Source organism: Mytilus californianus, unplaced genomic scaffold (assembly GCF_021869535.1).
Source record: "Mytilus californianus isolate M0D057914Y unplaced genomic scaffold, xbMytCali1.0.p SCAF_12, whole genome shotgun sequence".
Lineage (NCBI taxonomy): Eukaryota > Metazoa > Mollusca > Bivalvia > Mytilida > Mytilidae > Mytilus > Mytilus californianus.
Window position 1 is genome coordinate 14,496,226 of NW_026262604.1, and position 26,201 is coordinate 14,522,426.

A 26,201-nucleotide genomic window follows, 5' to 3' on the forward strand; every position below is an offset into this window, starting at 1 on the left:
TTACATATTTTGCTATTCGTTTTATTTTCACCTTGTCTGCAATCACTACAAAAGTCAAAAAGTCTGAAAAGACCAGTTTTTGTCTGAATTTGCATGAATTTTTACTCGACATTCTTAATTTGTCTGAATAATTTTTAAAAATTCTTGACATAGTATGAATTTGTCTAATAAGGTTCTTGATTTTTCTTGACAAGTGTCTTGACAGTATGAACATTGTCTTAAAATTTCTCGACACTTCCTGTATCATCTGATAAGAGTCTGGATTAGTCTCGACCAATTCTTGACTGTCTTAAATTTGTCTCGATCTGTCTTGACATATTCTTGACATTCTTAATAATGTCTGAATATGTCTCGACATATTCTTGACATTCTAAATAATGTCTGAATATGTCTCGACACATTCTTGACAGTCTTAAATATGTCTTGACACTATCTCAACAGTATAAATTTCGCCTGAAATGTGATCAGACTTATTCTGCACTGTTTATGACATTCTATTGCTGTTATATACTCCTTTTTATTATGGCTAAACTAAACTTTGAAGAATCAAGGATTAATTTGGTATAGTAAGATACCCTTTTGGTGCAACTAAGTTGGAATACCCTGAATAATCCCCCATGTAGTTTAATTTTGATTTATTTTTATTAAACATTTAAGTAATTGTTTTCACTTGGAATATAAGTCGAAGGTATTGACAAACAGCATTTAGATTTTTGCCGTTCGCAAAACTGCCAGTCAAATTTGCTTTACTAAAATAGGTGTCTTGTATCTCTTTTGGACCCCACAATTCATCTTTTGAGTTTGTGTGGCTAAAAAAAGAGGGGGGGGCTTTCGTTTAGGTCAAAGAATTTGTTCCCATCTTGATTCAAAAACCTTATTCATTTTTTAGAACAACCCAAAAACATTTTTTATTCAAATTTGAGTGTTGAATTTTATAATTTTTTATCAAAAATAAATATTTGTGATAACTCCTTCCTGAAAAGAAAAAAATGTTTAGATCTATATTATGCATGTCTGTTTGAGAACCATTTCATAAGACCGATGATTTCTATAGAAATCATTGATGGGACCCATTATAAATACATTTTTTTTTTATTATTCCTGGAGTAGATAATAATTTTCTTTTAATCTTTGGGAATTATTCAATTTGTTTTTATGTTAAAATAATTAACTTCATAATTTTGATGAAGAAAATCCATTTCAATTCAATTTTTTTTCATCAAAATGATGATTTTCATTTTCATATATTAACAAACATTTTAAATTGTAGTGGCATGGTCGGTCAACTGATAAGTTGTATGGCTGATTACAGGTAAAGCAATAACTTCTATTTGACAGTTGCGTGTACTCTGGGGTGTGGAATACCTTAATTTTATGAGGAACATCCTGTCCATGTGTAATACTTAATATATTCCAACAGATGACATTACACAAATTTTTCTTCTGTTAAATGAATGATTTGTATATCATAATTTGCTATTTATATAAACCACATTTTGGTATAATAATTATTTAGCATATCAACATTGAATATTATGAATGTAGAATGAAATATGTCTACAGTATGATTGGTTTGAATCATTTAATTTATAAGATTTAGGAATCAAAATTTGTAATTGTTTAAAAACCCACATTGAAATTGTTTTATATCAACACACCCACATTTGAATTATTTTATACTTTAGATTTCATAGCCATATTTGCATTTATAAAAATATTTATATACCCAAGTTTTCAATTATTTTACATGCCCAACTTTTATTTTTGTTGTAAAGAAGTGTAACTTGAAACAACAGTATATCATATAAAGAGAAATAAAGATTAAAGTTATATCATGAATATTGGTCATGATTTGTAAAACTCAGAACTGTCAAGTAAATTTAAGACAAGATTCAAAATGTTCAGAATATGTCAAGCCATACTGAGAAAAAATAAGAATGTCGAGAATATGTCGAGAAATTTCAAGACAGTATTCAAATGTCAAGAATTTGTCAAGAAATTTTAAGACCATATTCAGAATGTCGAGAATATGTCGAGTAAATTTCATACAAATTTAATATAAATGAGAATTTGTCAAGAAAAATTAAGACACAAGTCATACTTTTGGAGAATGTCGAGTAAAAGTTCATGCAAATTAAGACAAAAACTGGTCTTTTCAGACTTTTAGACTTTTGTAGTGAATGATTCCAATAGAATTTTTACCGAAAGAGATATGCTTAAAGTGCTTGACTTTTAATCGCAACATCTTTGTTGAATAGACAGAATGGGAGTCAGAATTACATTACTGTGTTTTATATAGATGAATTGTACTTGATTTTGATACTTGTTGCAGTGTGTTGCAGTGTAATAGACGTATACGAATTAAGGATTAGAAAAGCAGACATTCATTTAACTCACATCGAATACTTCTGGGTTATATAGACCAGTTATCAAATCATTTAGCATGATTAGGTAATAAACACTGCCAATCACTTGAGATTTGACTTAAAAATAAAAAAAGATGTGGCACATTTTCCAATGAGACAACTACCCTCCAGAGACAAAATGACGTAGCTGATAGCACTTTTAGGTAAAGCGAACAGCCTTTAACGATAAGCATAAGGATGTACACCTCTGAGAAGCCAAAAAGTTCTAGAATTAAACTTATTTTCTTAACCTGATTTTTGGGTTTATAAGAAAGTTTTATAAAATTTTGTTGCCTTTTCGTGTCAAATTTACCATGTTGTCAATTTTGCAAATTTGGGATTTTTCTCTATTTTTTTAGAACAAAAAGCATATTATTTCAACTTCTTTGTTATAAATGATTGAAAAATACATATCTAAGAAATTTGGAAAGGAAAAAATTGAAATGGGGTGTATAAAATCATTCCTTGTAACCCTCACTCATTTTCTCAACATTTTGGCTGATGAGACTGACTTGATTGGTTATAAAATTTGAAAAATTTATTACTCAAAAACTACTTATTGTAAATACACAATGTTTATACAGAGTTAAGTTTGAATATATTATTTTTTAAATTCATTGATATTTTCCACTTGTATCACATATTTTGGAAATAATTCCAGAACGAGATTTCAACGAGACTGAAACGTCAGAAGAATACATCCATAACCTTTACCACATATCAAGCAATATTAAGGCCCCACCACGAAGAAACGTAAAACAATTCAAACAAGAAATCAATTTTAGTCATTTTTACTACTGATTAGATATAGGAAGATGTGGTATAAGTGCCAACTCTCCATCTAAATTACAATTTATAAAAGTAAACCATTATAGGTCAAGGTACGGCCTTCGACACGGAGCATTGGCTCACACCGAACAGCAAGCTATAAAGGGCCCCAAAAAAAATACTAGTGTAAAACCATTCAAACGGAAAAACCAACGGTCTAATCTATATAAAAACGAGAAACGAGAAACTCGTATGAACTACATAAACAGACGACAACTACTGTAATCAGATTCCTGACTTAGGACAGGTGCAAACATTTGCAGCGGGATTAAACGTTTTAATGGTACCAAACCTTCTCCCTTTTCTGAAACAATAGTATAACATCACAACATAGAAAAACACACTATAAAATATCAATTGGAAGGCTTAACTCAATCAAAAACGTAAATTAACACACAATGAACGAATAAATTTGACCTGTGACACCTGAATGCAAATACAAATGCGAATGAAAAATTACAAGAGATAAATAATTAAAGTCAAAAGTAAATAAACAGGTTTAAACAAAGTTAAAGTATGATATCACTGTGAAATGTCAAATAATTTTTAGAAAATCATCACTTTTGAAGAAACCTGCGTGTGCGATTTTGTTCCATGTATATTTACTCCATATCCTTTCATTTTCTAGTCATATTAAACTCAGGTAAATGAAAATGATTTTGTTGTTAAGTATACTTCTTCTGTGTGTATGAAAATCTTCCGTTTAGGAATACCAAGAAATTTCTTTAATATCAATAAAACTAATCTAACACTTGGTACATATGGGGTGAATATCAACAATAAAACTATACAATTAGTGCTAGATAAAACTTCCTGCACAGGTCCAAGAACAGCATCTAAGGAAAAATTAAATAATTTTGATGTTCATAGTACGAAGAAGTGAAAATTTGTAGTAATACCAAATAATCAAAGCTGGTATATAGACAAGATCCATGTTAACATTAAATAACAAAAAAACATTACAAATTGTATCAACAGGTCAAATTAAAAATAAAGTACAATTTGAGAGTACTCGCAGTTACTGACAGCTAGTTAAAAGCCAAAACAATTAATAATAAAAAAATCATGCATCAAAGACTAAAATCAACTAATATACATCCCAGGGATTTAGTATTTTAACGTCATGAACAGTCAAAGAAGACATGACTTGTGCAATGCCAAAAATAAATGTATCGACAGGTAGTAGGATAGTTAGGAGTGACTTCTTTATAGATAAAAATGAACGTGTGTGTGTCTCTGTACATCCCGTTTGAAAAGAAAATACAAATTTAGTTATGTTTTAATTTGCTAATGACAAAATCGATATTAGTGCCAATGTAAACTATATTCAGTGATCTAATTACAACATTGGTACGATAACCCTTACTAATAAATTTGTCTAAAGATTCGATGAGTTTACACAGATCACATAATGATTTCCGCGCTTTAAGTACAATATTACCATAAAATTTAGGATGTGAAATACCATTTTTAATAAGTTTTTTACAGGTACAGCCAAATTTACTAATCAAATCTTTGTATCTATGAAAAAATTTAGTAAAAGTTTTAAGTAATTTATGGTAACGTAGTCCCTGACTTAATAATTTACCAGTTCGTTAAAATCTATGACATCACTACACACACGGGCATACCGAACGAGTTAAGATATATAAACACCGTATGATGATGCCAAAGGCACATCGCCGTCTAAAAAAGGAAAATTAACAATAGGGAATGAAAAATCGTCTCTTTTGTCGTAAAGTTTAGTATGAAGTTTCCCATTAGAAATTGAAATGTTTAAATCTAGAAAAGTACAACTGCTGCTGTTTATGTTAGATTTAGTTAAAGTAAGTTCTTTTTGGTAAATTTCGGTAGTATATTTAGAGAACTCTGGATTATTTAACGAAAAAATATCATCCAGATAACGGTAGGTATTGTTGAATGTATCAACCAAATGTAACAATGATGCGTCTCTACTGAGTTTGGTCATAAACTGAGATTCATAGCAATACAGGAATAAATCTGCTATTAAAGGGGCGCAGTTAGTGCCCATAGGAATACCTACTACCTGACGACACACTTTATCGCCGAAACGTACATATTTATTTTATTTTATTTTGTTTATTTTAATTTATTTTGTTTATTTTAAATTATTTTGTTTATTTCATTTTATTTCATTTTGTTTTACACTCGCATTCCATACACTTACTAAATTTGTGTAAGTCTTTATCATTAGGTATCTAAGGACGGAGTGTAGTATTAACATTTACAAGCAAATCTTGTTCGCAAAATAAGTACATACTTGTATATTTATTTATGCTTTCTTGTTGATCACCTTCTGTTGTTTCGCTGATTCTTCTCTATTACTCGATTATTTTGACAGATATTCATTTGAAAAAGGTGTAAACTTTTAGGGACGAAAGGGTCCTACTGGTTTTTTAGGTTACATTTATGATATGGAACAGACAAGTGAAACAAAGAGACATATAAAGGCGATCAAGGAGAAAAGGTAAATTTGAAACAAATCGGAGTGATGGTCTAATAGGACAAAAAACAATAGGTACAAAGAAAAAAAGTATAAAAGGTAAAAACGACCAAAAGGAGAAAAATGCACAACTGGTGCAAAGTATTGCAGAGGAAATATTGGAGAATTATGTTCAAGTGGATCGAAATGTGTTGGGGAGACATATGGCGCAAGAGATCCAAATGAAGACAAATGTGCGGTTGGTGAACGGGATCCCAAAAAAAATAAGGGCCAACTGGTCTACTTTGTCCTCCGGGAGCAGAGTTTGAATGGAGAAAAAAAGGATCGAGATGAGTTAAAGGTCTAAATGGAGATAATGGGCTTCCTTGATTAAATAGTGAACATGGCGATGATGGTAGCAACGTTAGCATGAGTTCAATAACAAGTAGAGGTCCTGTTGGCGACAATGTCAACAGGTGTAACAATTAAATAAGTTCAAGTTGAAAGTTTATCTGAATGATCTGTTTTGATATGCTCTGTACTAAATTGTAGTACATCATAATTCTATATTTTAATATGTCTTCTATAACAGAATATGGTACATCAATTAATATCAAATGAGAAATGCAAGTGTTATCTGAGATAAATGAACAATATCATTTGCGTTGTTGATATGTAATTACCGGTTTTTCATTATGACAAATATCTAAATTCATTCTTAATAAGTTTTTTAAAGCAAAATCCTGACTAACGACAAATTACACCTTTCTGAAGTATCTACTTATCTCAATACTTATGAATACATCCATAATTTATATTTCATTTTATTTGTTATTATCGAAAGAAGATTGTTTAGTGGTAAACGGGAGATCACCAAATAAAAAACCGTGTTCCACCGCCTGTTTCATATGCATTGTATATTGATAACGATGGATAGATGTTGAACCTGTCACTCTACCCAGACATATTATCCTGACTTTGAGCCGACCAATCCGCTAAGTGGCGCAAGTTTTTTGTTTTATCTTGTCAGAGTTCGAATCCACAACCTGTCGCAATCGAGGCAAGCACGCTACCAAGCCACCACCGAGACAGTCGAATTCATTGTAAATAATACCTATTCCATTTTTGTTCATCTTCACTTTTGTGTTTTTAACATTGGCCTATAAAACTAGTGCTTACAAAAGTAAACAAAAAGTATTATTTTTGAGATACAGTTTGGTAATCAAATAATTATACAAAAATGTCAATACTCTGAGTACAAACTACTGCCTCTTCAATCTAATTAGGAAGACAGATTAAAGAAGCGGCGTTTCATTGTATTGAGTAAGAAAGGGGAATTGCATGTGCTCAATGATTTTCACATGGTTTCAAAGCAGATGGAGTATTTTAGCATATAAATAAGGTTTATTTTTGTTTTAAAAAAGTGAATTAAAGCGTTATGCGGAATGAGTTTGAAAGATTGCGCAATGATTTATAAAGGAGAGTTTAAATAGGTTGTGTAACAATTGTTGTTATTCCGCTTGGCGGTCAGTATTTAAGGTAACTTCACACGTTTTAAGTTACCCAGGATTGTATTGAGTAACATACAGAAATATTTTATATATGTTTAAACAAAGTGAATTAAAACATATTGTGGAATGACTCAAAAGTTGTCATGTCGACTGTTATTTCGATTGTTTTTCTTTCAACTTTTCAGCTTGATACTCAATGCAAATATTGTTTTTCACAAATGTATCCGAGTCTCTTTGAACAGCTATTATCATTCCATGTGTTTGACAGGCCATAGTCCAAATGAACACAGTCTTCGGCATTTCGCGAATTATCAGGTTGGTGAGCTGCCCAGTCGGTAAAAGTAACATCTGTATTGTCAGCTTCCCACACAAAATGAGGTTCTCCCATTGAAACATGTGCTCCGATCCAAACGTGACGTGCATTCCTATCTGAAATGAAGTATGTTGATCAAATGTACGCCATGATAGGAAATAGATACTCTCTCTCTCTCTCTCTCTCTCTCTCTCTCTCTCTCTCTCTCTCTCTCTCTGTGAGTACGTTTTTATATGTAAACCTTCCTCAGTAATCCTGTTTTTTCCTGTATCATAACAATCGACCACTTTCGAATTATGTCCTTCACCGGAAAATTTCGTAAATTTTGTGCGCCTTTGTGACGTCATTTACCAGATAGAGGAGATCGCCTGTATCCCTACTCTATTAAAGTTCATCAAGCGTCTTTGTGATCGTCATTATGCAGGATAAACTAGAAACTAATATTTGTTCCGTAAGTACTTAATCACAATTCCCTAATGATAGCAGTGCTGAATATCAATTATAAGCATTTAATTTGCCGTATAATTCGTGCAATATAACATTATCATTTTTTCAACCAATCACTCAACATAGGAACGGAAGTGACGACGCCCCTAAACGCACGAATGATGTTCACTAAAACCAAAGTTTTTGACGGAAATGCAACGAACTCGAAAGTTGTCCATTGACTCGTATTTATTTTCTACTATCTTGATTTTTTTTAAAAGAAAACGGTTGATATAATTTACTTGAAGTATTTAAGTATACCTTTTGCAAATGATTTCAAAAAGCTATTTTCAAATGCATTGTCTATTTTTACAAGTCTGCTTCCTTTAATGCGACAATCCATCTTGAAAATAAAGTACAAATTTCATTCAGATAATGGCATATAAGATAATACAGTATAAAGAACCACGAAACAAGCAATAGTATTTATTCTAGTTGAAGCATATGACAAATCTCAATAGGCGATTGATAAAAAAAGATAGCAAATGAACTAGTATTCTGTAATGTACCAAGAAACATATAAAGATGAAACATTTTCAGGTGATTTTTGATCATAAAGCTCTTCACGTGTGTAGGTCTTAATGAACCCTTGGTTTTGAGCGTTTCTGTTGAAAGGAATTTAAATACGCGTGTTGGTGTTTGTCGTGGTATTTAAAAATCTATTTCATTTGAAGCAACATCAATCTTACTTTTGCCTCATTCCAAGTCTTCGTTGATCTTATTTCAATGTAATAACAGCTTTGTTTAAACTGTTCCCATCCAGCATCACATGACTTTACCTGAACTGCAAAACAAATCAATTACTATCTGTCTTTTAACTATAATATGAATTCACTGACCAAAGTTTTATTCATATTCAGGAGTTGAGCATGTCACCATACACCACTGGTGATATTTGAAAAAAGGCTTAATCAGGAAAAATGAGAGGATATTTTTTTACATAATTCGAATAAAGAAGGTTTATTTGGTAGAATCAGACCCTTAACCTGACAATAACTCACCAATGGTTTCTTCGAAAGAGTTATTTCCTCTGATCCCATTGGTAAAAGTGACGTCATACAAATAAAAACTTACAAGGTTATTACGTTACTTCTACGATTCAAATCTGGATAAAATCACATCAAAACGGCGATTTTGAGGTAGGTGTTTTATTTTCGATAATATTGTAGTAGTCGATAGTTGATGATCCAAACATTCATAATGGCGGGTCTCTCCTTAGTTACGACATGTCAACTGTGGATTTGATGGTAACTTTTAGCCAATAAAAAAAAATTGCTAAATAAAAATGTCATTAGCATACGGTAAGGCAGCAATTTAACAGAACAGTCAAATCAACGACATCTGTGAATATGTCTTAGTAATCTTGTATGATTTTACTGTGTTATGAGTAAAACGATATCAAGTAAATAATAATATGAATTCAAAAGTTATTCTTAGTTTATTGGGTCTATCATTTATGCTGTTGGGTTTTTTTAATTAAAATTACCATAGCCAGAGTTTGTACAACTGTTTGAAGTTTTTTGGGTTTGTAAATGCTCTTCAATTTTGTGACTTATCTGGTCTACTGATCCTAATTAAGAGCCACTGATGAGTCTAATGCATGTCTGGAGCAGAGAATTGAAAATTTAGTATCTTAGTATACCTAGTATTAATTCAAAATCGTCCACATGTTTGTATATATGTAAGTTGTGCATAGCCTTTCAATTTTTGACGATGAGTATTCAAGATGGTATTTAATCATTAACTACCTGGATTATGAAACTACGAGTTACCAATATTTTACCTGATTCTCCAGGACTTCCTTTTTCGCCATCTTCTCCACGTGCTCCTTCAAATTTGAATAAAATAATTTGGCTTACAAAATTATAATCCTTGCATCTATGATAAGTTTATTACTATCTAATACATCTTTTATGTTGGCATCTTTGTTAGAATGATTTGTATATTTGTTTGAATTTTTTAGTAATTTGAGTTGTATTTCTGTAAGGTATTTCCCCTAAGGGAGACTGTGGAAAAGAAATATGGTCACTACAGGTCTTCTTCTGAATGGCATTAAAATCCTTGCCAAAGTGGGGCGTCCATATGGCTGTGCGAGATATGCAAGTATGCAACCACGTCCGGTCAGAATGGGGACGTTAAATCCGATGTCTCGTGTAGAGAAAGTGTCTTGCTCTCTGCACATTAAGAACCTCCTCTATGAGGGGTATGTAGATGGTTTGTTGCAAAGCAAAAATTTTCTCCCTATCCAATGCACCCTTATTTTCCAATGGCAGTCAAAATATCCCCGACCTTCATCCGGGACGGCCTTTTTTATAGGACCTACCTTTTGTATTTATTGATAATTTGTTCCCGTCCTGAATATGCGTGAAATATTTGCCATTGGACGTTAAGCAACCAACAAGCAAACAAGCAATCTGTAATGTATGTACCAAGTCAGGAATATGGCAGTTGTTTTTCACTTATTCCGTTAATTGATAGCGCGTGATTGTTCATGAACTTCCCCATTTTGAAAACGCCTTGGAGTGCGATATTTTTGTTATACTGTTTCAGTAAATATGAGATCAACTATCCTTTATGTTTAAACCTATTTACTCTTTATTTTAACAATATGATAACCTTAGTCAATCGTTTCTGTAATCAAATTATACAGGCAAACAACACATGAACAAGATTTAAGATTGCATAGCGGTAAATTATACACTCTGCTATTATAAATGATTTTAAATTGTTATCAATAATAGAATAGAACAATTAATACAAATGAATATTTAACAATAATTTCTAATTTAAGGCATTAATACACTTAGCATTCAAGTTAGATTGACGTTTAATGAATTTTATATACTTGTACCTTTTTGACCATTGTCGCCACTAGGACCCTCATTTCCAATTGCACCCTTGTCACCGTTGATACCCTTTTCGCCATGTATACCTTTTAAGCCTTTATCTCCAATTGGTCCTCTTTCACCTGTTAGACCCTTTTCTCCATTTTGACCTTTCATTCCAGTTGGTCCCTTTTCTCCAAATGGACCTTTATCTCCTATTTGTCCCTTGGCTCCACTTGAACCTTTGTCTCCTATTTCGCCTTTGTCGCCCGATACGCCAGTTAAACCTCTTAGTCCATAATCACCTCTCTCACCTTTCTCTCCCTTATCGCCAGCGTTGCATTGTGTTCCCAACGGACCTGTTTTGAAATTAGAACCAGCTTTATCTCTGAAGACCTTTTCAACTTTAGTTGGCGCTTCCAATCCTCTGTTACTTTTTAATGAAGAACATTTCATCAAACGAAGTAAAAAAACGAAGGTCAACTATATACCCAAACAGAAAAATAAGTGAACAAATTGCTTTCAAATCGTACTCAAATCTCTTTTTTTTTATTCTGCGATTTGTTAGTACCATTTGCTTGCGATTCATTTAAGAAATTATAAACAAATCAGAATTCGCCAAATTCCCAAAACTGATTTCTTTGTGATTTCTTTCACTTGTATGGTTTGTAAGCAATTTGTTTCTGTTTTTGTGCGATTTCTTTATGATTTGTTTACTTAGAATATCGTATAAAAAGATTTCAAAAAGATTTGTTAGCTTTGTTAGCTAAAATGTGTGGTTTCGTTATGATTTGTTTACTTGGAATATCATAGGAAATGATTTGAAAATGATTTGTTAACTTTGTTAGCTATCATGGCGTGATTCATTAATGATTTGCTACAATAAAAACAATGTTGTTGCGTTCGGATTTTCTGGGTTTGTCTTTATCTCTGACTTCCGGTTGAGATCAAATTCAAATTTCAAATACTGTTCTATATTAATTGAACAAAGAAGGTTGCAAGATGAAGAATATGATATCCTATCAATCATGACAGTGGTAAATATCTTAGTCATTAAATTATTATTTCACACATTCAATTAATATTTTTCTAACTTTTCAAAGGCGTTAACCTTTTAAATTCGGAAACTGTGCATTTCAGTATCTCCTAATAATTTTGTACTGTCAGGATAAATTTTCAAAATAAAAATGTGTAAAAGACGTGTAAACAGATGGAGGCATGCAATTAAAGACTAGCTTCCCGGATCAGCAGACAAAATTCACTGGCAAGTTTTAAGTTTTAATTTTTCATGATGTTTACTGACCAGGTCTATGGCAGTAGGGGCTAAGCTACATGAGCAAATTTCGACCCAGACTAAGACCCATCGCATATTCGACATCCTTCTAGTAACCGTGGTTGGTCATGTGGTTGTCAAATCTCGTTAGAATCAAATTCGGGAGAAGTGAGAGAAACCTTTCACAGAGGGAACAATTCGTCCCTCATGGCAACTAGAAATAGTAATCCCTTAACAATCAGAGGAGTAGCTAAGATAACTTCAAGACAAGTGCACTTCAAAGTTTGGGGGTCTCAGGGGCAGAACATATTTTTGATCCAGATGTAAATGATTTAATCTGTGAATTGATGATTGATGTCAATTTATTGACGATTTGCTTGTGATTTGCTTGAGGTAGGAATATGATGTACTTCTGATTTGTTAAAGATTTGATAACAATTTGTTTATAATTTCTTTACAATTTAAAACAGATTTGTTTGTGATTTACTTGAAGTAGGAAAGCAATTACCTCTGATTTGTTAATGATTTCAAAACAATTTCTTGACAATTTGTTTATGATTTACTTATGAATTGGAAGCAATTTGTTTGTGATTTGTTAGCTCATTTGCATGTAGAATTTTATCACTTTCAAATCATAAAGAAATCATACGATTTGGTTATCATTTGTTACCATGATTTGTTCCACAATTTTTTGTTTGTTTGGGCAATTAAAAAGTGAGGTTAATGAGACGGTATTTAATCCAGACCAAATAAAATAGAAAAGGTGAATTTAAATTCTTCAACATTGTACAAGTGGCTATACTTTTTGTCAATGCAAAATCGCCAAGATACTGCATCAATGTTTTACAAATAACCATACACTATGCAAGATCAGCCACCAATTGCAAATTTAGCAATCAAACAGAAATAATTAATACAAGTTCCTGAGTCTCGATATACACATAAACAATGAAGTTAAACATATATCTATCTTATCCATTCCGTGTTTTATCTCAATAAGGGTGAATTATCAAAAAAGAGATACAAAAGGGATAATCAAACTCATAAGTCGATAATAAACTGACAATGCAATGTAAACCGACCAAAAGACAAACAACAGATACAAAATTCAACATAGAAACCTAAAGACTGAGCAACACGAACCCCACCAAAAACCGAGGAGACCTCATGGCTCTGGAGGAGAAAGCAGATCCTGCTCCACATGTGGCACCCGTCTTGTTGCTGATGTAAGTACAAATCTAGTGATAAATCGGTAGTCACATTCGACTAAAAGAGGACCGAATTGTGGTTACTATTGGACTATGACAAAAGTGCATACAAGAAAGTACCATAAAAGTCAGTACATCAAACTCATTTAACTTTATAGTGTTGTTTAAACCAAGTTGCACAAAATCATGTACAATTTTTATTACGAAGAAACTCCCATATGAACAAAGCATTCCTCGGATATATTTACACTTTATCAACCAAGTAGAATATTAGTATGGAGATATTTTGTTACTGAATCAATTAGATAATGCAAAGTAGCAAACATACACAACTGAAAACTTAAACATACGTCAAATATGCATACCAAGCTATTATTTAATATTTTCGGATTTTAGATTCTATCTTTTTCATCTTTATCTCTTTTTTAATTATAGTTTGTGAAAGCAATAAAGGTAAAAGAAATGAAAAAAAAGGTCAATTCTATTTTGAATATTACACATCCCTACAATATAAAAGAACATGCAGTGACAGGTATATTCGTATTGAGAATTCATATTGATTTGCAATAACTACACGATATATTTTTTCCTGTGGATACTCCATGCAATGGCAATTTACACCATTTACCATATCTGTTGTAAGTATCATTCCCTAATTAACCATAAAACTAGCTCAGGCGTGGTTGATCTTAGATCGTGTTTGTTTAATGTCCTTGGCTTTCCAAAATTTTGGTCTCGAACGTAACCTGATTCAATGTGATTATAGTTAATCCAGAATCACGTGACATGCACACGAAAACTTGTATCATAGATTGTTTTGTTATACGTTTCCCGAATAAATCTTAGGTAAACCGTGTGCTAGTATCGAGGTTTAAACTCTTCAAGTATACATGCACTTACTTGATATCTGAACTAGTCTATCTACACTTGTTATTTTCGAAGCATTAAAAGTCAATTCTTGTATCTGCGTTTCTAGTCTTGCAAACTTCTCAATATAAGCTGAAAAAAATATCTGATGTTCAATTGATTATTAAATATTATTAGCATAAAAGGTTAGATGAATATGAGTATCTATTATTCAATGTTCTCTGACATCGTATTGATTCTAACATATAATTAACCTTGCTAGTAAATAGTTATTTATTTATACTTGTGGTAGGCTTACGTCATTTACGGGCATTTATGATTATCATTTTAATTCTATATCTGTGTTGTATCATTTCTGATAAGATGGGGCTATTTTTTCCGCTGCGTTTTTTTGGTACCTGTAGAGTGATATTGGTAGTCTTTTGTTGTGTCTTTTTGGGGTTTATTTTTAGGGAGGGTGTGTTTCGGGAAGTTTTGGTGGAATTTTTTGGTGGCTTTGTGTTTGTTTTTTTTTTTGTTTTTTTTTTCTTGCTTTTTTATATTTAGTCATTGAACACACCTAAAATAGTCTCTGCAAACTTTGTTTACAACTTCTTATTGACTCGGAACCAATTTGAGTTTAATGACAATATATAAACCTCTAGATGTATTTTGTGTCTCTTGGTTACTGTTTCATTAACCATGTCGACCCACACTTTCCTTTAATTTTGGCTTGATAGTACGATGTTGAAATGTTTCTCGTGTCACAGTTACAATATCTTGAAGCGAATTAAGTAAATAAGTGTATCATCTAAAATCCATATCATCTAAAACCCATAAATCAATTTGTTAATGTATATTGTCATTAATAGAATTTTTTCCTAAATGAAAATAATTTCAGGGATTCAAATATGCTTACCATTCAAATATGCAACTGTCAGAGAAATACAAATTAACTGCACTACTATAAAGAGTAAAATTAATTTATCTCTATTCCTTGTTGTCCATTCGTTTGATGTGTTTTGTCATTTGATTTTGCCATGTGATTAGGGACTTTCCGATTGAATTTTCCTCGGAGTTCAGTATTTTTGTGATTTTACTTTTTCCTAACAGCCTTGTGAATTTTAGCAAGTTTCTGATTCCACACATTAGTTTTGATATTATCCACACTCTGAAAGTCTTCCGTTTCTAGAATATTTACAAGCTCAACTTGATCCCCCATGTTTAATTATGACGATGTTGCTTCTTTGAATTGTCTTCCTTTTTAATGATCTTAACAAAGCCGTAACTTTTATACGCAGTGCTTAAAACTTCTTCCATATGTGTTGAATTTATTTTCAAACAATAAAATTTGTTTAATTGTACTGAACGATTTAACAATTTTCAAGAGATACACACTTCATGATGACTTCCGACTAACCTCAATTATCATATGTATGAATGTGATCTACTACAATGCTGCGGTCACATAGTTCACATTAAGGAAGTACTTGTAAATCATTCTAGGTCAGTTAAATTAAATTTGAGAACTACATTCTGCTTAGTTCCATGAATCTCATTGGGGTTTCATTTGTGTATTTGTTTACTTTATACTACTTAGATAGTATTGGATAACACATCATTGCTTAATTTTATGATGTAGAACAATTTTACAATAAAAAATTTGTAGCCTCTATGACATGTGTGAGGTCCAGAATAAATTAACAAGTTGGACTCTTTCCTAAGTTATATATTGATGGTTCATAGGTTGATATATGACAAATATATACATATTGATATGTCGTCGTTTTATATGTGACCATTTCACTGACTCGGGATATTCATTGTAGTGAGGACAAAACACACACAACAATATGATGCTCAGATATGCATTATTGACTTCTTGAAATTATTTGTGAAATCAAATGATAAATGATTTGTGTAAAGAATGTTTAGAAGTCTAGAAAAACAATCGATTAGAACTATGGCAAACATATAGGATAAAAGAAGTTTATATCAAGCTTAATCTTAGTTTAAGTTCAGATGATGTTCATGGATAAAACTATAAATAGATATTCTAATACAAAATATTGTTGTATGTGGTCCTTTATTACTAACCAAATGAAAGTTTTCCACAGAGTCGTCTGCTCTTAACCGGGGTATTTAAACTTTTGTCTATTCTCTTGTCCTTTTGAATAAATACAATAGCTATTGTTCTCTGTGTAGTTTTTCACTGGGACCTTTAAATTTCTTCAAGGAGAAATCTATCACTCATTGATTAATTTACCTGACCTAAAAATTATCTTCTTTTTTGGGGGAAATAGTTGTATAAACTCGCATAAACTGCATGCAATATTGTATTTAATCAATATCAATAATATATTTTCAATCTGTTAAATATAAACACTGATTTAATTATAAAAAGTTTATTTCTGACAAAATTTTTAGTATTGTTCCAATGAATTTGCGTGTTTTTGTTGTTGTTCAGTTATAGAATACATTTATCAAGACCTTGATTTAAACACAATAATTTTCAAGTTTTTATTTGTCAAACACTTTGTTCAGAAATCAACTTTTAATTTTTGAATCAGTGTTTATATTGAAACTATTAAAACATTTGTAAAAATGAATTATTGATATTGAATAAATACAACACCACATGCAGTTTTTAGTCCTTATTTAGTATTTGTACGTGTATTGTCATTATTGACAGTTCAATTATTTGTTCAGTTAAATTAATTAGTGAGTTATAGATTTCTCTTGGAAGAAATTTAAAGGTCCCATCAAATAAACTACACAGAGAACAATAGCTATTGTATTTAATAGATGGGACAAAAGAACTTACAAAAGTTTAAATCGACAGGTAACTTGCTAGTGAATCTGTGGAAAAGTATCATTGGGTTCGCAATAATTCATTGTTATTGACATTTATTTGAAGACAAGGTTGACTTATGGATAGTTTGTATTCAAATATTTGGTTTGCTGTCTCAGAGCCGTTTTATCAGCGTTATTTTTTTCCATAGAAAAATACAAATTTTGCATGCACAGTGATTGCTTTTGTCAGCATATACTAGTGCTATAATATTACATCTGTTAATTTTGTGTTTTCCCCGATGTAAACACAATTTGAAACAATGAATGCATTTTGTCATTTCTAAATACATAGTTCCTTTTTTATAAGTACATACTTCCTTGTGCTTATAAAACAGGAAAAATAAGCTATTGTATCAAAGGATAATTATTGTCAGAAATAAAAAAATCTGGTGAATTTGTGGCGTCCATCCTGAAGTATTTAAATTGTAGACTATTGATATACATAATATACCAACATCAATTTTCAAACCAAAAGGTTTATTTTGATGAATCAAGTCAAACCATGTTCATAATTTATTTCACCTTTGCCCAATTTAACAATAAATGGCAAACCCTACTAACAATTCCTCCCTCTCAAATGATTTGTCTGTTTGCATAAGTCTGTTTTCTCTCCGGCGACAATTAATCTTAAAAAAAGATGCAAATTCATTAGAATTTATATTCTAATAGAATTTTGTTCAGTAATTTTTTTCTATTCTCGTCTTATTCTTTGTTTCCAGCTGTAATTCAGTTTTTGTCAGATGTCTTTAAACATCTGCAGCCTTATTGCCCTTGAGTGCTTTTTCATCAGTTAAAACTCACTTTCCTTCATTACGTGTAAAGTCGATCCGACAAATACCTGTATCCTTGATCTATCATTTCCCTGTTATTCTGTGTTTTCCTAACACCTTTACTATCCGCTTGACTCTTGGCACAAATATAAATTCGGCTGTTTTCTGCTCTATGGTCGGGTTTTTGTCTCTTTGACACATTCCCCATTTCCATTCTCAATTTTATTTATCTCTCAGTCTTTAATTTTCTATTTTGTGTGTTTTGTACTTTTGTTTGTCTTCTCTACTTTTTGGTTTTTTTTTTGGTTTTGTCATGGCTTCGACTTATGAGTTTGAAAGTCCCCTTTTGTATTCTTTGTCTGTACTTTACCTATCATCAACTTTCTTGCCCTCCACCTCAAACCAACTTTCTCAACCTTTCGGTCTTCTTTCTTAAAGTTAACCATCCTTTCTCACTTGTCCTTCAAAAAGAAAAGCGCACTTGAATTTTCTGTCTCTTTTGCAAAGAGAGGGTCTATACTGTTAATATTCATTCTTTACGTTTATTTTTTTATATTCACTGTTATCACTAATATTTCCTTTTGCGATGTAAATTTCTGTCCTACCTATAACCTTTTTATCTGCTATGCTTTATGGAGATCTTGCATTCCTCTGTTTCTTTTCATAAAGAAATAAATGTGTGAATTTCATTAGTTTAAAGGTACACTACCAGTCAATTATATCGTAACAATGCTTAATCATTGCATTTTGTAACGTTTTTTCTCACCAAAGAATGGTTATAAGGTCGAAACTAAATGTAAAGAACTTAAGTTTTACACTGTGAAATTTCCATGTTTTGCTAACAATATCCAAAAAAACTAAAGTATGTATTTAGCAAATGTTATGATATTCCATAGCTTACATTTCCTTGATTCTTCAAGTTTAACTGCTTATGACGTAGCTACTTGACTATGTCCTGGGGACAGTTATTGCTCTGAACACTAGTGGACACTAACAGACACGTCGTAATTTGATTATCTGTTTCACTCATAGATGTTCACTTATTTTTATGTTCTTGAGCAGCACAACGAGTGTCACTACTGGTGCAGAAACTGCCCCTACCGACCAGAACACACGACTTTAACTTCAGTTGTTATGCGGGTTTTGCTTTGTTTTTGCCTGGATTTCCATTGTTGATTTGCGATTCGAAGGCTTGCCATGAAATTTAAAGTTGTATACAGACGACTTTTCAAATGCTTATGTTATTGTTTAATGATGTCGTTTACACTAATTATCCTCATAAAAGAGAAGTCAATATTGATTAAATTTATCTCGTTAAAAGCTCAAAGAAAGCTGATCATTTCTTTTGTCTTAGGAAAAGACAGGTAATATATTCTAATCCGCCGCTGTTCAAAGCATTACTATCAATAATTACGACCTATTATCGGATTTAAACAGCATTAACACGACGGAGGGGGGAAATAAGAAACCAAGAAAAAATGTTCGTATGTACAGAATAATAATTTGATTCAGTAAAGATTATCCTTTTTGCAAATCCAATGAGTTTATTTTTAATGTCTATATGAATTGATTATAATATGTCTATGTTTTCGGAAAACCTTAATGCAAAAGATATCGTAAAATAATAATTATATACTAAATATTTCAAAGTTTAATTGTACACACTTAACTACTTTAAAACTTAATATGTCTTTCGAAAGGAATAATTTTTGACAAATTGAATGTCAATTGATGTATCCACTTTTGAAGCTACGTACTGTTTCCTTTTTAAACTGAAATATGTGTGTACCATATTCAAACAGATTTGAATGTGGATAATTGGACGGAGATTCTAATTGATAAGAAAAAAGAATGAATAGGAAATAATGTATAAGGTTCCCCAAGTAAGGGGGTTGAATTGGGAATATTACTATTATTATGAAAAGTTAAAACTGAATACCTTAAAAAATATCTATATAAAATGTAAAAAAAAAACGGCAACCGTAGCTTACACACTTAACTACTTTACAACTTAATATGTCTTTCGAAAGGAATAAGTTTTGACAAATTAAATGTCAATTGATGTATCCACTTTTGAAGCTACGTACTCAGTTTTAGTTTGTAACCCAGATTTGTTTTTTTTTTCTCAATCGATTTATGAATTTCGAACAGCGGTATACTACTGTTGCCTTTAATTACCAATGTACGTTCAAAAATCTATTTGAAATAAAAGAACTAAGACAAATCCGAAAAAAATGGAATCCAGAAAAGACAAGAAATAAATGCAAAACCTTTAGAATAACAGTACCCTCGGCATGTTTGGATATCCTTGGATAAAAATCTCAGAAAAAAAATTGTTTATTTAAAAGGAATATCTTGGTATGCATATGACTTACACTACGATGCAGTATGATAATTTATTTTATTTAAAATATCATAAATTCTAAATTACATAGTATGACAACTGCGATTGAAAACCAAACTTATAGTATCACTGTAGGAGCCAAGATTAATTTATCATCTCTTCGAAACTTTTACTTGATTGATCGAATAGCTGAGTCACATGTGACGACGAATATGTTCCAGTTATCGTGACCACAATTCCGTCCTTTTTCCTCGAATGTGACCTACCGAATTAGACTTATCACCGGGTTTGTACTTTCATGAGCAACACGACGGGTGGCACATGTGGAGCAGGATCTGTGTTCCCTTCCGGGGCACCTTACAAAATCCGCGGTTTTTGTTTGGGTTCGCATTCCCAGTCTTTCGTTATCTGTCTTGTGTTTTGTTTATTTTATTATTTTTTTGATCGAATTTTGCTTTTGCCATGGCATTGTCAGATGTTTGCCACTAACGAGTTCTCCTCTATTTTATACCTTTATTTATCAGATTGGACTCCAGAATACTTTCTACACATATTGATTTATTCTATTCATCAGTGTTAAACCGTAACTAATACAACTGTGTCATCCATTTCTATCAATGATGTGGCATCTGAAGTCAGTGTCCACCAGTAACAAGGTATATTATCTAGGCTTTGTTTTTAAATGGTTTTCAATGTTTTAGTTTTATGGAATTGTTATTGATTTTAAAAAAGATCTCGAATATAAAGATTTTCAGCAAGACAATAAGACATTTAAATTATTCAAGGGACTTCCTTGATAAAACACATCCGAATATCCTCAACTGTCTTTTTTCAAATAACCCGCGTAAATCATGCAGATGAATATATTCACAGATACTTCCTAAATATTTCATTTTTCTGCAAATACTTTTTACAATGATAAAAGCAAGTAAAAATAAAGTTTCTTCATTTGAATTTACCTCTTAATACTGATAACCAGATTCTTTAAAGTACTTCACATCTCTGAAATCTAATCTTTTCAGCTTTAAAAGAGAAAATTAACTTTTTTTTCTGGAAAACGTAATAATTGTTCTTATTACAATGCACTATATCATGTGTGTTTCAATTTAGATATACGAATTGTACAACAATCACAAGTATCAGTTCGTGTAACCAATTATTCTTAAAATGTGTAACTTGATATATTGAAAAGATTTAATGAGACAATATTACCATACAGGAAAGTTTATGTGTGCATAAAAGTGTAACCGTTTATTAAGAAAAGATATAATTTCTTGTTAATTTATACTATACGATATCACATAATGAATTTTACAAAGTAAATGCACAAAACTTTTTTGTCAAGATAGAAACAGACATAATTTAATGAGAAACAATTCTTTCTCGTATTTTTTTAATTTGATAATGGGTTGTTCTCTAATTGTTGACCTTAACTTTATGTCAAACAAGATATCAGTTGTGATAAAATTGAAATAAATGCAATGAACATTTCATTTCTTACTATTTTATCAGGAGATATGTGTAAACAATATTTCTGGACTTTCTCTAGTTTTGTTAAACTTTTTCACTAATAAAAATATTGGTTTTTTTTATATTTTTTTTTTTCTTTATAAACGGACTGCATTGCATCTCTAATATATCATCGTTTAATGATATTTGTTTATAATTATTACAATGAGCCACTGACGCATTCAAAAATACACTGTAAAGGACAATTTTATGTATGTGATCATCACTTAGATACAACTATTTTCAATAGATATATAGAATGGTAATTTTGTTTTTAAATCTAATAAACAAGCATTGTTTACGTTATATTAAACATAATTTGTGAACTTGTTAATTATACATTCAAAGTTTTTAAGTCATAAGTGTTTCTTTATTTACTCCTGAAAACCAAAACAACAAATATTGAATCAATATGTTTAGAGTGCAAAATGTAGTAATGGTCAGAATTTACATTTAACAGAACAATCTATCATATCATATCAAAATTGGACAATGAAAGTAACAATTTACGAAAGAATTTCGTGCATCCGAAACACTGTTCTGCTTACTTTCATCAACAACGTTCAAATCTATTTATGTGAAAGTCAGGGATGCGTAGATACGTTGCTCTGTATGGAGCTTTATGACAAAAAAAATCCTAAACAGAATAGCTAAATTCATATACGGTCAACGTTCATGTTGGTTACTGTTGAATAATAGGAGAAATTCTGCATTATGTTGGTGAATCATATCATCAATTAATATATACTCCAAAATAACTTCCTATTACGTATACGGTGCATTAATACAAAAAGAAGTTCCAATAAAATTATATTTAAGCTACTAGACGCATAGCAAAATCCTTTAAACATATGTTGTATTTCAAATACATCTATAATACTGCTGTGAACATTTATGAAAAAAGGGGATATGAAAAAAAAAAAAAAGGTACATTGCAAATTAAAAAAAATAAAGAGTTTTCAATAAAGCCAGTCGACAAAACTCATCACGGATACCAGGCCCATAATTTTATTCACCAGATGCGCGTGTCGCCTACATAAGTCTCATCAGAGATGCTCGAATCAAAACAGATGGAAGGCCAAATCAAATACCAAGTTGAAGGGCATTAAAACCTGAAAATTCCCAAAGAGTTGTGCAAAAACGGGTGAGGCAATGTATAACTAGGGAATGGGCGGGAGATGAAAAACCGCAGGTCCATGTGAATTATGTCAAAACATCTGTTGGTGTACAATCAGTCCATCGATACCTTCTACCTGTTATGTCCTTAAATGAATATGTTATACCTAGTGTTTCCGTTGTTGTACAAGAAATTTATAGAAGTTATTATCTTCAATTAACTTTACTTCATTCAAAATATTCTCTCGGTGGATATAATACAAACTGGTTACAATGTTTTTAAGGTGTCTGCTACTATTGTGAAATTCAAATTTAAATTTCGTGCCCAAGGTTTACATGTTGCATGTGTTTGCCAAGAAAGCGACTTATACAACATTTAGTTTCAATTTTTGCACACATGTTGGGTTCTTTTTCAGATGACGTATACTCAGTACATCTCTTGGCTAATATTGTTCGGTGAAATGAAAGGTAACGAGTTTTCTTTTGTTCGATATTAACACATGACCAGAGGTACGATTTTTATTGTTATGAACATGCTATAGGAATGAAAAACCTAATCATGAATATAATTCTTCGATTAAAATCACCGTAACATTTAGAGTGTTTCCCTCGATGGAAGTAAATTTTGATTATATATGTATAAGAAGAGCGTTTAATATTAAAGTAAGGTAAGGTATTTGGGTATATAACATAACATATGATAATAAAGACCACGATTTAAAAAAAAACAATTCTCAAATATCAGTTTATGTTCTGTTTTTCAACTAAAAACTTTAAAAAATGAATTTAAAGTATATTGATGACTAAATGATTTCATTCAAATTCTAATTTCCGATCACACTTATTGTATTAATGTCTATTGCTGTTAAGATTTTACAAATGTTTATGTTTGTTCACATAGGAATCATTGCAATATGGAATCCTCACATGTATTGGAACAACAAGGTAAGTTTAACATTCGAATGCCATTTTTGTCTAGACAATCAGAACGTGAATAAAACATACTTATCCTATTCTGCTATCATTATTTGTTTTTTTTTTTAAATACTGCAGATTATATCAAATTAAGTTGTGTGTTTGTTGTGGTGGTTTTTTTTTTTTTTTTTTTGTTATTTGATAAGCTCGGTTGCTGTCTCATTGACGTTTGTATCACAAATCTATTATTAATTTCAAGCATTCAAAACTTTTGCTTATTTTGATCGCAGATGTTAAAACTTGTACGTAATATTCATTTTATCCACAAAAAAATGAGGGAATATACTAAAGGAATATTTAAAATTCTTAAGTCGAAGAGAAGCTGACAAAACTGTGGAAAACTCTAAACGACAAAAAGATAACCAACCTTCTACTAAACACCACAAGGAAAAGTAAAGACTTATCATCACGAAAGCTTGCAGGGTGATCTCATGTGATCCGAAAGTGTAATCAGATCCTACATCCGTTGTCTTGTTCATTGTAAAAACAAATTCGGTTAAATCTCAATGGACGCAAAGAGGACATGATTGTGGCTACAACAATTCAAACAAATCCGTTTTTATCTGTGACAAAGATAGCCCAAAACGGTTAATCCAATCATAATGGCGTCTTCAAAACTATGGAAGAATTACTCTGGTAAATCAACTCTAAAACTAGGAACCCGTAGTTTAAATGATTCCTTGTATCTACAAGCAAACGAAGTGCATCACTGGCTCATTTCTCAAAATTTAACAATTTTTAGTAGTTCTCTGTTATCAATAGTAAAATAAATTTTCAAATGATTGTCTTAATACAAAAATATATATTGTAATATTTGGTTTCGATAGGGGTGGGGGTGTTCTATGACTTAAAGGTTTATTTTTTAATATGCATTTTAGAATGTGGAGAATCCAATACGGCTGTCCAAGGTGACGAATCGTGTTTATCTATCAAGCCTGTTCCTCGTTACAGTCAGTCAATCGGATTTCTCATTCGTTTTGATTGTGAAGCTAGGTCAAATACTATGTCTGAAGCTAAGTTTGGATATTGCCCTGTGCAAGTTTGTCAGTCAAATGGGACATGGAGTACAGCGAGCTTGTCATGTGCCAGTAAGTAAGCGTTAGATTGTTTCACGTTAGAAAGCAACTGTTGTCATATTTGGTTGAAAAACATTAATTATTACTATCTTTTATATCAACCGCCTGTTATTTGATTTGGCCTACAACTGTTTTGATTCAAGCGCAACCTTTGAGTCTTATTTAGCCAAAACGCGCATCTGGCGTACCAAATCATAAGTCTGGGTGATTTTTTTATATAAATCTTATTATATAGTGATATATTAGTTCTTTCCATTGATGTCTTTGCAGTTTATATATTCTTTAAATATAGTGTTTATGGTGGCTTCTTATATTTTGATGAAAAATATCTTATATCATTTCGAGGACTCATTTTGAACCATGCAGTTTGAACACTTAGATCTTTTCATTAATCTAATAAGTTAATACTGTCTGAATGTATTTATTTCATTTGGTATCGACAGCTTATAATGATCTTCATGTGCATTTCATCAATGAGATTTGCAATCAAGAGAAATTTGATCAGCAAAATCATATATATAACAAAACATGTATCATGCAAGATAAGAAGTTACTTACTAAAATAAGCTGGCAGACGAATTCAGCAGAAAGTACTGATAACAAATGAAAATGACACTTTATGAATGTTATGTGTCCACAGCCCTTTCTGGATTTACCTTCATCATCTACTCAAACATGTCAAAGGTGCTTTTGTTTTTCTCGGAAATTCTTATATGTATTTTAATAAGCTGAAACAATTCTTACCACCTACAAACGGAAAACATGTGTAATTTCATTAACAACCAAATAAACAACCTTTTTTTAAATTGCAAATCTTGATTTGCAATAACAGAGATTATTTTTTTTTTAATTCAACAAACATTACTGAATGTCAACCTGGTTTAGGCATAGTCACAATAGGGTTCCACAAACATTTCAAGTCAGATATTTTATTTGTTATAAGATGTATATATATATATATATATATATACAAGTCTAAATTGAAAACAACGTTCAAATCTATGATTGCGTTGGATAAAAACCGCAATTTGTATACGTGTGCATGCAAAACAAATTTCTTGGTAGAGGAGTCTAAACACAGCACAAACAACATTTTCCAAAAGACCAAAACAGTGAAAAAGTATATTTTAACAAAACGCATTTGACTAGCAGGTCGAACAACGGATGTTCTTAAACCCTGCTGACTGCCATGGCGATTGCCAAATAAACGGATCACCAGAAAGGTTTTAACAAATACGGCTAACGTTGTCTATTCCGGTGGTAAAAAATCCTTAGTATTTCGAACAGTTCAAAGTGTGCTACAGTTAATGTATATTGTGACCAAATAAATGATAATTCGTGTTAACACAGAAGTGCTGACAACTGGGTTGGTGATACCCTCGGGTAGGAAACCTCCACTACCAGTGCGTCGACTCAGTCG

General features: G+C 31.4%; 1 protein-coding gene across 1 annotated transcript in view; it reads right to left on the bottom strand.

Moving 5' to 3' along the window:
- LOC127722298 (uncharacterized) overlaps positions 1-15,595 on the bottom strand; it is a 28,801-nt gene extending 13,206 nt beyond the window's left edge. Inside the window, exons 1-8 of the mRNA XM_052229187.1 lie at positions 15,239-15,595; positions 15,058-15,128; positions 14,193-14,291; positions 10,838-11,170; positions 9,770-9,814; positions 8,676-8,770; positions 8,248-8,329; positions 7,387-7,616 (exon numbers count right to left, since the gene is read on the bottom strand). Coding sequence (XP_052085147.1) covers positions 7,387-7,616; positions 8,248-8,329; positions 8,676-8,770; positions 9,770-9,814; positions 10,838-11,170; positions 14,193-14,291; positions 15,058-15,128; positions 15,239-15,360 — 1,077 coding nt within the window. The 5' untranslated portion in view covers positions 15,361-15,595. The remainder of the gene's footprint in view (positions 1-7,386; positions 7,617-8,247; positions 8,330-8,675; positions 8,771-9,769; positions 9,815-10,837; positions 11,171-14,192; positions 14,292-15,057; positions 15,129-15,238) is intronic.
- Between the last annotated feature and the right edge of the window lie 10,606 nt (positions 15,596-26,201).